The sequence below is a fragment of the Anomaloglossus baeobatrachus genome, chromosome 4 (genome assembly GCF_048569485.1).
Source record: "Anomaloglossus baeobatrachus isolate aAnoBae1 chromosome 4, aAnoBae1.hap1, whole genome shotgun sequence".
Classification (NCBI taxonomy): domain Eukaryota; kingdom Metazoa; phylum Chordata; class Amphibia; order Anura; family Aromobatidae; genus Anomaloglossus; species Anomaloglossus baeobatrachus.
The window spans coordinates 14,898,810-14,910,814 of record NC_134356.1 but is presented as its reverse complement, the minus strand read 5'-3'; the positions used below and the strand labels follow the sequence as shown (position 1 = coordinate 14,910,814).

Genomic DNA, 12,005 nt, shown 5'->3' with positions numbered 1-12,005 from the left:
GGTCTGTACAGCGCTATATAGAGGCGGCCGTGCTCCTGTGTGGTCTGTACAGCGCTATATAGAGGAGGCTGTGCTCCTGTGTGGTCTGTACAGCTCTATATAGAGGCGGCTGTGCTCCTGTGTGGTCTGTACAGCTCTATATAGAGGCGGCTGTGCTCCTGTGTGGTCTGTACAGCTCTATATAGAGGCGGGTGTGCTCCTGTGTGGTCTGTACAGCGCTATATAGAGGCGACCGTGCTCCTGTGTGCTCTGTACAGCGCTATATAGAGGAGGCTGTGCTCCTGTGTGGTCTGTACAGCTCTATATAGAGGTGGCTGTGCTCCTGTGTGGTCTGTACAGCTCTATATAGAGGCGGCTGTGCTCCTGTGTGGTCTGTACAGCGCTATATAGAGGCGGCCGTGCTACTGTGTGCTCTGTACAGCGCTATATAGAGGCGGCCGTGCTACTGTGTGATCTGTACAGCTCTATATAGAGGAGGATGTGCTCTGTACAGCTCTATATAGAGGCGGCTGTGCTCCTGTGTGGTCTGTACAGCGCTATATAGAGGTGGCTGTGCTCCTGTGTGGTCTGTACAGCGCTATATAGAGGCGGCTGTGCTCCTGTGTGGTCTGTACAGCGCTATATAGAGGCGGCTGTGCTCCTGTGTGGTCTGTACAGCTCTATATAGAGGCGGCTGTGCTCCTGTGTCGTCTGTACAGCGCTATATAGAGGCGGCCGTGCTCCTGTGTGGTCTGTACAGCTCTATATAGAGGCGGCCGTGCTCCTGTGTGCTCTGTCCAGCGCTATATAGAGGCGGCTGAGCTTCTGTGTGCTCTGTACAGCGCTATATAGAGGCGGCTGTGCTCCTGTGTGGTCTGTACAGCTCTATATAGAGGCGGCCGTGCTCCTGTGTGGTCTGTACAGCGCTATATAGAGGCGGCTGTGCTCCTGTGTGGTCTGTACAGCGCTATATAGAGGCGGCTGTGCTTCTGTATGGTCTGTACAGCTCTATATAGAGGCGGCTGTGCTCCTGTGTGGTCTGTACAGCTCTATATAGAGGCGGCTGTGCTCCTGTGTGGTCTGTACAGCTCTATACAGAGGCGGCTGTGCTTCTGTGTGGTCTGTACAGCTCTATATAGAGGCGCGATACATGATACGATACGGGGGTATACCAATACTGTTGGCTCTAGTCATTATCACTGCTCCGCCACATGAGGATTGGGGACGGGGCAGGAACACAGGGTCGCTCTGCACTAGTGGAGTTATCAGGAGGCGCAGGTAGAGAAGCAACTTCTGCCCACATTATACCCATCTAATGGACAGCGCCCATCACCGGCCCCAATCCCTGGAGAAAGGGCACAACAGCGGCTTGTATTCAGCATCTCTCGCTACAGACATGGAGGGTGGGGATCGTGTATAAGCTCGGAGCAGTGAATGCGGGTGACACCACATGAAAAACGTTTAGTGCCACTTATACCCACTGTGCCAACCCAATAGGATACTGCATTATTCGCTCTGCAAATCCAATACTAATATGACAGGAATATAACTCTGCGTTATACAAAACCTCCACTATTATACAAGATCTGCAGTTCTGCACAGATCAGTCAGAAGAGCCATTGGTTATGGAGGATACGGGATCGGAGGCGCTCACTTTTCTTGCAGCGCTCAGCACCGTCCCGAGCTCCCTCTGAGAAAGGTCATAACAGCGCCTATTACTCGGCGCAAAGCCTCAAATCATAAACTACCAGTACCACTTATACCCAATGTACTAACATCCTGATACACATTACCCTGCCTATTGCTATATTTCCCATTAACACAACATGAATTATCAGCGGCGCCAGCTCCTGTGAGGACGGGGCCAGCTCCTGTGAGGACGGGGCCAGCTCCTGTGAGGACGGGGCCAGCTCCTGTGAGGACGGGGGCCAGCTCCTGTGAGGACGGGGCCAGCTCCTGTGAGGACGGGGTGGTGGCTCTTAGAAGAGCCTTTGTGTTGTGGATGATGCGGGGTCAGCGGCGTCACTTGCCCTTCTTGCTGCTCTCCGTCTTCTTGGGCAGCAGCACGGCCTGGATGTTGGGCAGGACGCCTCCCTGGGCGATGGTCACCCCACCCAGCAGCCTGTTCAGCTCCTCGTCATTGCGCACGGCCAGCTGCAGGTGCCGGGGGATGATGCGGGTCTTCTTGTTGTCCCGGGCGGCATTGCCGGCCAATTCCAGGATCTCAGCGGTCAGATACTCCAGCACAGCGGCCAGATAGACCGGAGCGCCGGCGCCCACCCTCTCGGCGTAGTTGCCCTTGCGGAGAAGCCTGTGCACACGACCGACCGGGAACTGCAGTCCTGCCCGGGATGAGCGGGTCTTGGCCTTAGCTCGGGTCTTCCCTCCTTGTTTACCGCGTCCAGACATCTTGTGCTGAGCGTTAAAATATCAAAGCCAGAAATTTCAAATATAACGCGTGTGCCGGCTCCGGCGTCTTTTATAAGCTGCTGCTCCGCCCTCCTCTCCTGTCATTGACTGAATCTGAAGTCATCCATGGAAATGAGACTTGTGGATCCACCAATAAGCTGCGAGGGCGGAGATCATGACGTCATATTGGTCACATGCTTTTTTTCGCCCAATAGAACAGCGATGTGACCGCAGTGTCATTTGCATGGCCGGGCTATAAATACGGCCGCTCTGGGTGGAGCAGGATCATTATTCTGTCTCCAGTGAAGAGATCTTTCTGCTCTCATCATGCCTGATCCCGCCAAGTCCGCCCCAGCGCCCAAGAAGGGCTCCAAGAAAGCCGTGACCAAGACTCAGAAGAAGGACGGCAAGAAGCGGAGGAAGAGCCGGAAGGAGAGCTATGCCATCTACGTGTACAAGGTGCTGAAGCAGGTGCACCCCGACACCGGCATCTCCTCCAAGGCCATGGGCATCATGAACTGCTTCGTCGGTGACATCTTCGAGCGCATCGCAGGGGAAGCCTCCCGCCTGGCGCACTACAACAAGCGCCACACCATCACCTCCCGGGAGATCCAGACCGCCGTGCGCCTGCTGCTGCCCGGAGAGCTGGCCAAGCACGCCGTGTCCGAGGGCACCAAGGCCGTCACCAAGTACACCAGCGCCAAGTGATCACCACCGCTGCTCCCATCCCCCACACCACAAAGGCTCTTCTAAGGGCCACCACATTGTCTAATCTGAGCTTTATACTGGATGGTCTGTTTCTGGCTTGGCAGTGATTGGCGCAGATCTGCGTTGCGATGGTCGCTACAGATGCAGTTTGTGTATAACTGCACTACACAGAACTATGGGATTATATGGTAATGTCAGTATACAAAACTATTTGTAGATAATGACGGTATAGAGCATATGGGGACTATAGTATTATATGGGGATATATATCAGTATATACTGTAGATGTATAAAGATTTGTATGGCGTTTACTAGAAGGCTGGGAACTTCGCAGGCACTAAATCGTTAATAAATCGTTTGTGGGAGGAGCTGAAACGCTAATAAGTGCTGATTGGCTGAGCGCTGAATATGAAATTCCCGCCCTATGGCTGAGAGTTTCCGCTCTTTGTTCTCGGTAACACGCGGTGATTGATGTCCGCACTATATTGCTGTATACAGCGCTGTATGGATTTTTTCATATTATAATACTGGACTGTTTGGAGTAACACTGAATATTAGAGTATCACAATATTTTTTTGGTATGTAAGCAATTGGGAATAAAAAAATAACTTTTAAATATATTAAGACTCAAAGTCCTAATTTTTCCCCCGTGAATACATAACCAGTTACGGACGAATAGGAACAATTTGGGTATTTATATCAGAGTATTTTCAGCTTGTCAGATTCTCTCCAAAAGAATTGCTCAGATATTGCTTCGTCTGTAGAACCTTACTGTTGCTTTTTTAGCCTAAAGTATCATATGGTTAGGCAATATGAGACTATTAATACCTCCTATTGCTATAGAACACCTGGCAGGAGTATAATGGGGTATAATGTCATGGCCCGTCCTCTGTCAGAAGCATGGATCAATGTTACCTTAACGTGTAGGGCATGGGGTATGTGAAATTCCACAATAAACGTATTACAGCCCGAGGTAAGGATCCATAAACGTGCTCAGTGCTCACCTTCCCGACGCGTTTCCTCTTTAGTGATTTATCAGGGGAGATTTTTGGAGTCTTAAGGCAGCATGGAGCTTATTAATCCCTGTGCATGAACCTCCATGTCACGCTGCATCAGGGGCCGCTGCATCCATGGACTCTATGGAAAGCGCAGCCTCTGATGCAGCGTGACATGGAGGTTCATGCACAGGGATTAATAAGCTCCATGCTCCCTTAACAAGCCTCAAAAAAGGTCCCCTGATAAATCACTATAGAGGAAACGCGTCGGGAAGGGAATACAAAATTGAATATTACTACGGTATGAAAAAGCATTATACGAGTGTAAAAAGTACAATATGGGATGTAAACAACATGGAAGGTGCACAGCAGTGTATGGCCCTGTATGGATGGATATGGGGAGCACTGAGGAGTATATGGGGGTAACAGACCTATGTGTTGCCCCTGCTGTGTAATTATACAATGTGAGGTTGCTGCTGTAGAGAGGAGCGGATGTGGCGATATTCCGGCTGTGAACTCCGGTGACCTGATTGCTGGACTGTCCTGCCGCCGTGTCCCACAATCCGGCAGAGGTGACCGGCGGTCACATTATACCCTGGGAGTCTCCAGGTGTGAACTCCGGTGACTTCAGTGACGTCACCGCTCCTCACAGCCGAGGTCTCCAGCTGCTGTCAGTGTCCCAGAGGCTGTAGTGATCGGTCATATTTGCCTTCATTGCAGCATCTGGATGTAGCAGAAAAAGGAGCGTCGTGGCACATTTTTTGGAGCTTGGATTATGTCGGACCTGCAGGGGTGTTTTGGGGGATAATAGAGTGAGCGAGGGGGTATGTATATTTTATTTCAAATAAAGGACTTCTCTGGGTGCTTGTGTTTATTTTCTTTACTTACAGGGTTGGTAATAGGGAGTATTATAGACGCCTTCCCATTACTATCCGAGGACTTGATGGTAGCTTTGATTTTTAACAAATCACAGCTGACATCCTCCCCATATATTACCCCGGTAGCCACCGCACCATGGCAATCGGGATGAGCCGGGTAAAGTCAGAATTGGAAATTTTAATGGGATGTAAAAATTCTGGGGTGGCTGCAGGCTGATATTTTCAGGCTGGGAGGGGTCAATAGCCATGACTATTTCCACCCTAATAATACCAGCCCCCAGCTGTCTGCTTTACCTTGGTTGGTTATAAATAATCGGGAGACCCCAAGCCATTTTTTTTACATTAAATAAAAAATGTGAAATATGGGAATTTTTGCCGTTTTGCTGCTATTGGAAAAAAAGAAATACTTGGATTACAAAATGGCCAATTGTGTAACATTGACAGCCAATGACAAGACGTACCTCGCTATTGTCAAATTTATTTTCCGATAGCAGTAATGCAGGGCAAAAATTCCTATATTTCATGTTCACATATTTTGATCATTGCATATTCACTGCACCGAGGACCTGGAAGCAGAGGGAACTCCGGAGACATCAGTTTTGGGGAAAGGTGAAAGGAGTATCAAGCAGTGTGTGCAGTGACATCAGGAGGTCAATCGGAGTATCAAGGGACTCGGGGTGACCTTCTGACGACACCCCTATGACATCTGCACTACCGTGGGTGTCACAACAGTGATTTCACAGGTTCATCAGAGTTCATTGAGCCACCACCCCGTCCTCACAGGAGCTGGCCCCGTCCTCACAGGAGCTGGCCCCGTCCTCACAGGAGCTGGCCCCGTCCTCACAGGAGCTGGCCCCGTCCTCACAGGAGCTGACCCCGTCCTCACAGGAGCTGACCCCGTCCTCACAGGAGCTGGCCCCGTCCTCACAGGAGCTGGCCCCGTCCTCACAGGAGCTGGCCCCGTCCTCACAGGAGCTGGCCCCGTCCTCACAGGAGCTGGCCCCGTCCTCACAGGAGCTGGCCCCGTCCTCACAGGAGCTGGCCCCGTCCTCACAGGAGCTGGCCCCGTCCTCACAGGAGCTGGCCCCGTCCTCACAGGAGCTGGCGCCGCTCATCTCTGCTGTGATCTCTGCAGATGTTACTTGGTGGAGTCTCTATAATGGGGATGAGGATGAGCCGCACCCGGCAGTGGATTGCTGTGCATTAGGTTAGCTCAGTGGCTAATTTGCATGTGCTGCCCTAGAAGGGCTTTGCCTGCAATTTAGCCATGTGCGCAGTGACTGAAACGACACAGCTTGGCCCCTCTGCTGCGGCTGTGACTGGGGCCCGGTGAAGAGGGGAGGCCTGACGTGCCCGGGGCTTAACAAAGCCAAGTAATTACCCCGGGCCTGGCCCCCTCTTTTCCCTGACTGTTCCCAAATCACCAAAAATTGTCACATCAGAATCTGTACCCTAAATATTACCTGCAAGTAAAACCTGGTCAGAGTTAATGAATTGGTGTGACGCAGTTTATTTCTCTCATCTGAGGAGCCATAGGCTGCTGCACTAAAGTGACAGTTAAAAATGCTGTAAAAAAAACCTGCCATATCTGTGTACTACTAAAACTGCCCTGGGGACCCCGCTTCACCTACGAGAAGTGTAAACAACTGGCTGCCTAACCCTCACCCCAGAGGTCTGACCTGCAGCCCCAGTAACCATACTGGAACCGTAGGTGGCGTCACAAAATACTTTTAATTTATTTATTTTACTATTTACTGACTTTCAGCGACCACCAGGGCCACGCGATCGGGCACATTGGCCCCCGTGACATAATCCCATTAAACAACGCCCGGAACAGAGTACCCCACATCCCTGGGGCGAGTAATGTGGACATTATACTGCATTCGAAGTTGTGTGACATCACGGTTGACATCGTACTCTGTGGTTAGACATCATACTGTGTGAGGAGCTGTGTGGGGGACACTATACTGTGTGAGGAGCTGTGTGGGGGACATCATACTGTGTGAGGAGCTGTGTGGGGGACATCATACTGTGTGAGGAGCTGTGTGGGGGACACCATACTGTGTCAGGAGCTGTGTGGGGGACACCATACTGTGTGAGGAGCTGTGTGGGGGACACCATACTGTGTGAGGAGCTGTGTGGGGGACACCATACTGTGTGAGGAGCTGTGTGGGGGACACCATACTGTGTGAGGAGCTGTGTGGGGGACACTATACTGTGTGAGGAGCTGTGTGGGGGACACCATACTGTGTGAGGAGCTGTGTGGGGAACATCATACTGTGTGAGGAGCTGTGTGGGGGACACTATACTGTGTGAGGAGCTGTGTGGGGGACATCATACTGTGTGAGGAGCTGTGTGGGGGACACCATACTGTGTGAGGAGCTGTGTGGGGGACATCATACTGTGTGAGGAGCTGTGTGGGGGACACCATACTGTGTGAGGAGCTGTGTGGGGGACACCATACTGTGTGAGGAGCTGTGTGGGGGACACCATACTGTGTGAGGAGCTGTGTGGGGGACACCATACTGTGTGAGGAGCTGTGTGGGGGACACCATACTGTGTGAGGAGCTGTGTGGGGGACACCATACTGTGTGAGGAGCTGTGTGGGGGACACCATACTGTGTGAGGAGCTGTGTGGGGGACACCATGCTGTGTGGGGGACATCATACTGTGTGGGGGACACCATACTGTGTGAGAAGCTGTGTGGGGGACATCATACTGTGTGAGGAGCTGTGTGGGGGACACTATACTGTGTGAGGAGCTGTGTGAGGGACATCATACTGTGTGAGGAGCTGTGTGGGGGACACCATGCTGTGTGGGGGACATCATACTGTGTGAGGAGCTGTGTGGGGGACACCATACTGTGTGAGAAGCTGTGTGGGGGACACCATACTGTGTGAGAAGCTGTGTGGGGGACATCATGCTGTGTGGGGGACACCATACTGTGTGAGGAGCTGTGTGGGGGACACCATACTGTGTGAGGAGCTGTGTGGGGGACACCATGCTGTGTGGGGGACATCATACTGTGTGAGGAGCTGTGTGGGGGACATCATACTGTGTGAGGAGCTGTGTGGGGGACATCATACTGTGTGAGGAGCTGTGTGGGGGACACCATACTGTGTGAGGAGCTGTGTGGGGGACACCATACTGTGTGAGGAGCTGTGTGGGGGACATCATACTGTGTGAGGAGCTGTGTGGGGGACATCATACTGTGTGAGGAGCTGTGTGGGGGACACCATACTGTGTGAGGAGCTGTGTGGGGGACACCATACTGTGTGAGGAGCTGTGTGGGGGACACCATACTGTGTGAGGAGCTGTGTGGGGGACACCATACTGTGTGAGGAGCTGTGTGGGGGGACACCATACTGTGTGAGGAGCTGTGTGGGGGACACCATACTGTGTGAGGAGCTGTGTGGGGGACACCATACTGTGTGAGGAGCTGTGTGGGGGACACCATACTGTGTGAGGAGCTGTGTGGGGGACACCATACTGTGTGAGGAGCTGTGTGGGGGACACCATACTGTGTGAGGAGCTGTGTGGGGGACACCATACTGTGTGAGGAGCTGTGTGGGGGACACCATACTGTGTGAGGAGCTGTGTGGGGGACATCATACTGTGTGAGGAGCTGTGTGGGGGACACTATACTGTGTGAGGAGCTGTGTGGGGGACATCATACTGTGTGAGGAGCTGTGTGGGGGACACCATACTGTGTGAGGAGCTGTGTGGGGGACATCATACTGTGTGAGGAGCTGTGTGGGGGACACCATACTGTGTGAGGAGCTGTGTGGGGGACACCATACTGTGTGAGGAGCTGTGTGGGGGACACCATACTGTGTGAGGAGCTGTGTGGGGGACACCATACTGTGTGAGGAGCTGTGTGGGGGACACCATGCTGTGTGAGAAGCTGTGTGGGGGACACCATACTGTGTGAGAAGCTGTGTGGGGGACATCATACTGTGTGAGGAGCTGTGTGGGGGAGATCATGCTGTGTGGGGGACACCATACTGTGTGAGGAGCTGTGTGGGGGACACCATACTGTGTGAGGAGCTGTGTGGGGGACACCATGCTGTGTGGGGGACATCATACTGTGTGAGGAGCTGTGTGGGGGACACCATACTGTGTGAGGAGCTGTGTGGGGGACATCATACTGTGTGAGGAGCTGTGTGGGGGACATCATACTGTGTGAGGAGCTGTGTGGGGGACATCATACTGTGTGAGGAGCTGTGTGGGGGACATCATACTGTGTGAGGAGCTGTGTGGGGGACATCATACTGTGTGAGGAGCTGTGTGGGGGACACCATACTGTGTGAGGAGCTGTGTGGGGGACACCATACTGTGTGAGGAGCTGTGTGGGGGACACCATACTGTGTGAGAAGCTGTGTGGGGGACACCATACTGTGTGAGAAGCTGTGTGGGGGACACCATACTGTGTGAGAAGCTGTGTGGGGGACACCATACTGTGTGAGAAGCTGTGTGGGGGACATCATACTGTGTGAGAAGCTGTGTGGGGGACATCATACTGTGTGAGGAGCTGTGTGGGGGACATCATACTGTGTGAGGAGCTGTGTGGGGGACACCATACTGTGTGAGGAGCTGTGTGGGGGACACCATACTGTGTGAGGAGCTGTGCAACCAGGGTGCTCAGATCCAGAGTGGTCTTGGCTCGAGTGGTTCGGACCCGGGCTCGGCGGACACACAAAACTGGAGAAGGGGGTTATTTACAGGGGAACAGTTTGTGACACCACCTGTGGGTACTGGGAGTACGTTCACTGCTGGAGAGAGGACCGGGGCGGATGGTGTGATGCAGCAAGGTGTCCGTGCCTCCGCAGGTAGGGAAGGCTCAGGGTGTTGGTGCGTATGGGAGGACAGGGTGCAGGGATCAGGGTACTCACTGCGGGTAGTCGTGGTATTGGATGAGGGGAAGAATGGAGACACACACACTGTAGGTAAACCAAAGTCTCTGAGTACAGCTGCCGCTGCGGGAAGCCCGTCCAGGTACCCGGTCCTACCGGTGTAACTTAGTGATCCGGAGCCTGCCTTTGTGCACAACTTGTTGTCTGTTGGTTATCCCCGTGGCATGAAGCTGTTGGGGCCCCCGCTCGCTTTATGTTTGCTAGTATCAGAATACAGGGCCCTGCGCCAATTGTTTTATCCATTCATTTATGTTTATACCACGATACTCACCCGCAGACACTTTGTTACGAGGGGGACCCGGGGAAGCGTGCCAAGATGGGAAATGGACAGCTTCCGCCGGTCAAGGTCCACTGTGCGGTGTAAGGGACCGCTGCTATGGTCAGGAAAGAGTGAGCGGGTTGCTGCTAGTGATCGTCTGGAACGTCACAGATGATCTATGTACACCGGTCCGCCCTATCCCGTGAGGGTTGTATGGCTCGGGGCTTCTCGTACGGTGTACCTGTTGCAAGGGGACGCACAGGGGTGCCTACACACGTATGCCAGCGGGAGTCACAGGAATATGGCATGGGGGTAGCACAGAGGTGCCCACGCACGTGTGCTTCAGAAACCAAGTGAGTCCGACAGAGACTCGAGGAGCTCACCTGGGACAGGAACACGGCCTGCTAAACGGGATACTGCCGGAGCAACAAGGCAGGGGCAAGACCTGCAAACCAGGTGCTGCCTGAGCAGCAAGGGCAAAGCCCACAAAAGACAATAATGCCTAAGCAGTGGCATGGCAGCACGCTGCCAGACATCCAAACATAGAAGGACGGTCGCGCGCCACCATGATGGCAGGGAGAGCTTTTAAGGAGGTGTAGCTCCACCCAAGGGCGGGCGCGAGACGGGCGTGACCCAATCAGGATTCGTGACGTCCTGGCCCAGCCAGTCAGGATTCAGCACATCACCAGCCTCGTCATCGGGCCGTGTGATATCAGTGAGCGAATCAGAAGACGTCACGTGGAGCACATGCTCATCTTCCTGCCTCTGGGTCATAAAGGCGGGATCCCCGGTTTCACAATGTGCAGAGACATGGGAAGTCTTGCTGCTTCCCTGAGCATCTATTCTTTGCACACTGCGCAACCTCTCAGACCCTCTGTGATGCTGAGCAGGAGAGCTCGTGGCAGGCAAGGGATGGGAGACTGCTCCATTCCTTGCAAGGGGAGAACCACTAGGTGTCACCCTTCTGCTGTGTTTCTGAGAAGGCAACTCCTGCAGTCTCCCAGACCTTTGGCGCTGCTGAGCAGGAGGGCTCGTGGCAGACAAGGAATGGGGGACCAAACCGGGGGCGTGGACATGCTCCTCCAATTCCCAGGACCTATGCTCCGGGCCACGACCGACCCACTCCACGAGGAAGTACCTCTTGCCCTGTACAATTTTTGTTCTTACTAGCTTCGCTACTTCAGGGTCGTCGGATGAGAAGCCAACCTGGGACAGCAGAGACCCCGAGGTTTTAGGTCGTACGGGTTTCAGGAGAGATACATGAAAAGTATTAGAAATAGCCCAGCATGGAGGGAGCTGGAGTCGATATACCGCCGGGGTTACCCGCTCTATTACTATAAACGGACCCAGGTACCTAGGAGCGAACTCGGCTGTCTGTACCGGAAGGTTAATATGTTTAGAAGACAGCCACACTAGGTCCCCAAGTGCGAAAGATGGCGCAGAGTGAAGAAGACCCGCAGGTCTCTGCCTGAACGGTTTATTATACGCATACGACGTACAGACTCGCATATTCTCCTGTACATCCTGGGCTACCTCCGGCCCCCAATAATGCCTGACCGCAGGTTCTCTGGTCCCGTCGACCCTGAAGTGGCCCCTGCTTTTGGAGGCATGATCCCATGACAGCACATCATTCCGTGGGTCAGGGGAAATGAGGGTCTTACCAGGTGGCACCTGGTCTAGGGAAACGGAAGTGACCCTCCTCACGCTGACTGGAGGTGGAACAAGACACTGTTTCTTCCGATGGTTTCGAACATCGGGTGTCTACATGTCCCCTCTGCCCACAGGTAAAGCAATCGACCGACGGCCGATAACCTGTGGTAGAGGAGACCACTGTGGAGATTTCCATTGGCTCCACAGAATCGTC

General features: G+C 53.4%; 2 protein-coding genes across 2 annotated transcripts; one reads left to right on the top strand and one right to left on the bottom strand.

Moving 5' to 3' along the window:
- Positions 1-2,001: 2,001 nt before the first annotated feature.
- Positions 2,002-2,388, bottom strand: LOC142302608 (histone H2A type 1). Its single transcript, XM_075343712.1, has one exon. The coding sequence runs from the start codon at positions 2,386-2,388 to the stop codon at positions 2,002-2,004; it is 387 nt and encodes a 128-aa protein (XP_075199827.1).
- A 304-nt stretch (positions 2,389-2,692) lies between these two features.
- Positions 2,693-3,778, top strand: LOC142302612 (histone H2B 1.1). The gene has a single exon (XM_075343715.1). The coding sequence runs from the start codon at positions 2,716-2,718 to the stop codon at positions 3,094-3,096; it is 381 nt and encodes a 126-aa protein (XP_075199830.1). The 5' UTR covers positions 2,693-2,715; the 3' UTR covers positions 3,097-3,778.
- Positions 3,779-12,005: the final 8,227 nt, after the last annotated feature.

Bases quoted from the DNA above. Each gene is read 5' to 3' on its own strand.
- LOC142302612 (XM_075343715.1), top strand. From the start codon at position 2,716: ATGCCTGATCCCGCCAAGTCCGCCCCAGCGCCCAAGAAGGGCTCCAAG.
- LOC142302608 (XM_075343712.1), bottom strand. From the start codon at position 2,388: ATGTCTGGACGCGGTAAACAAGGAGGGAAGACCCGAGCTAAGGCCAAG.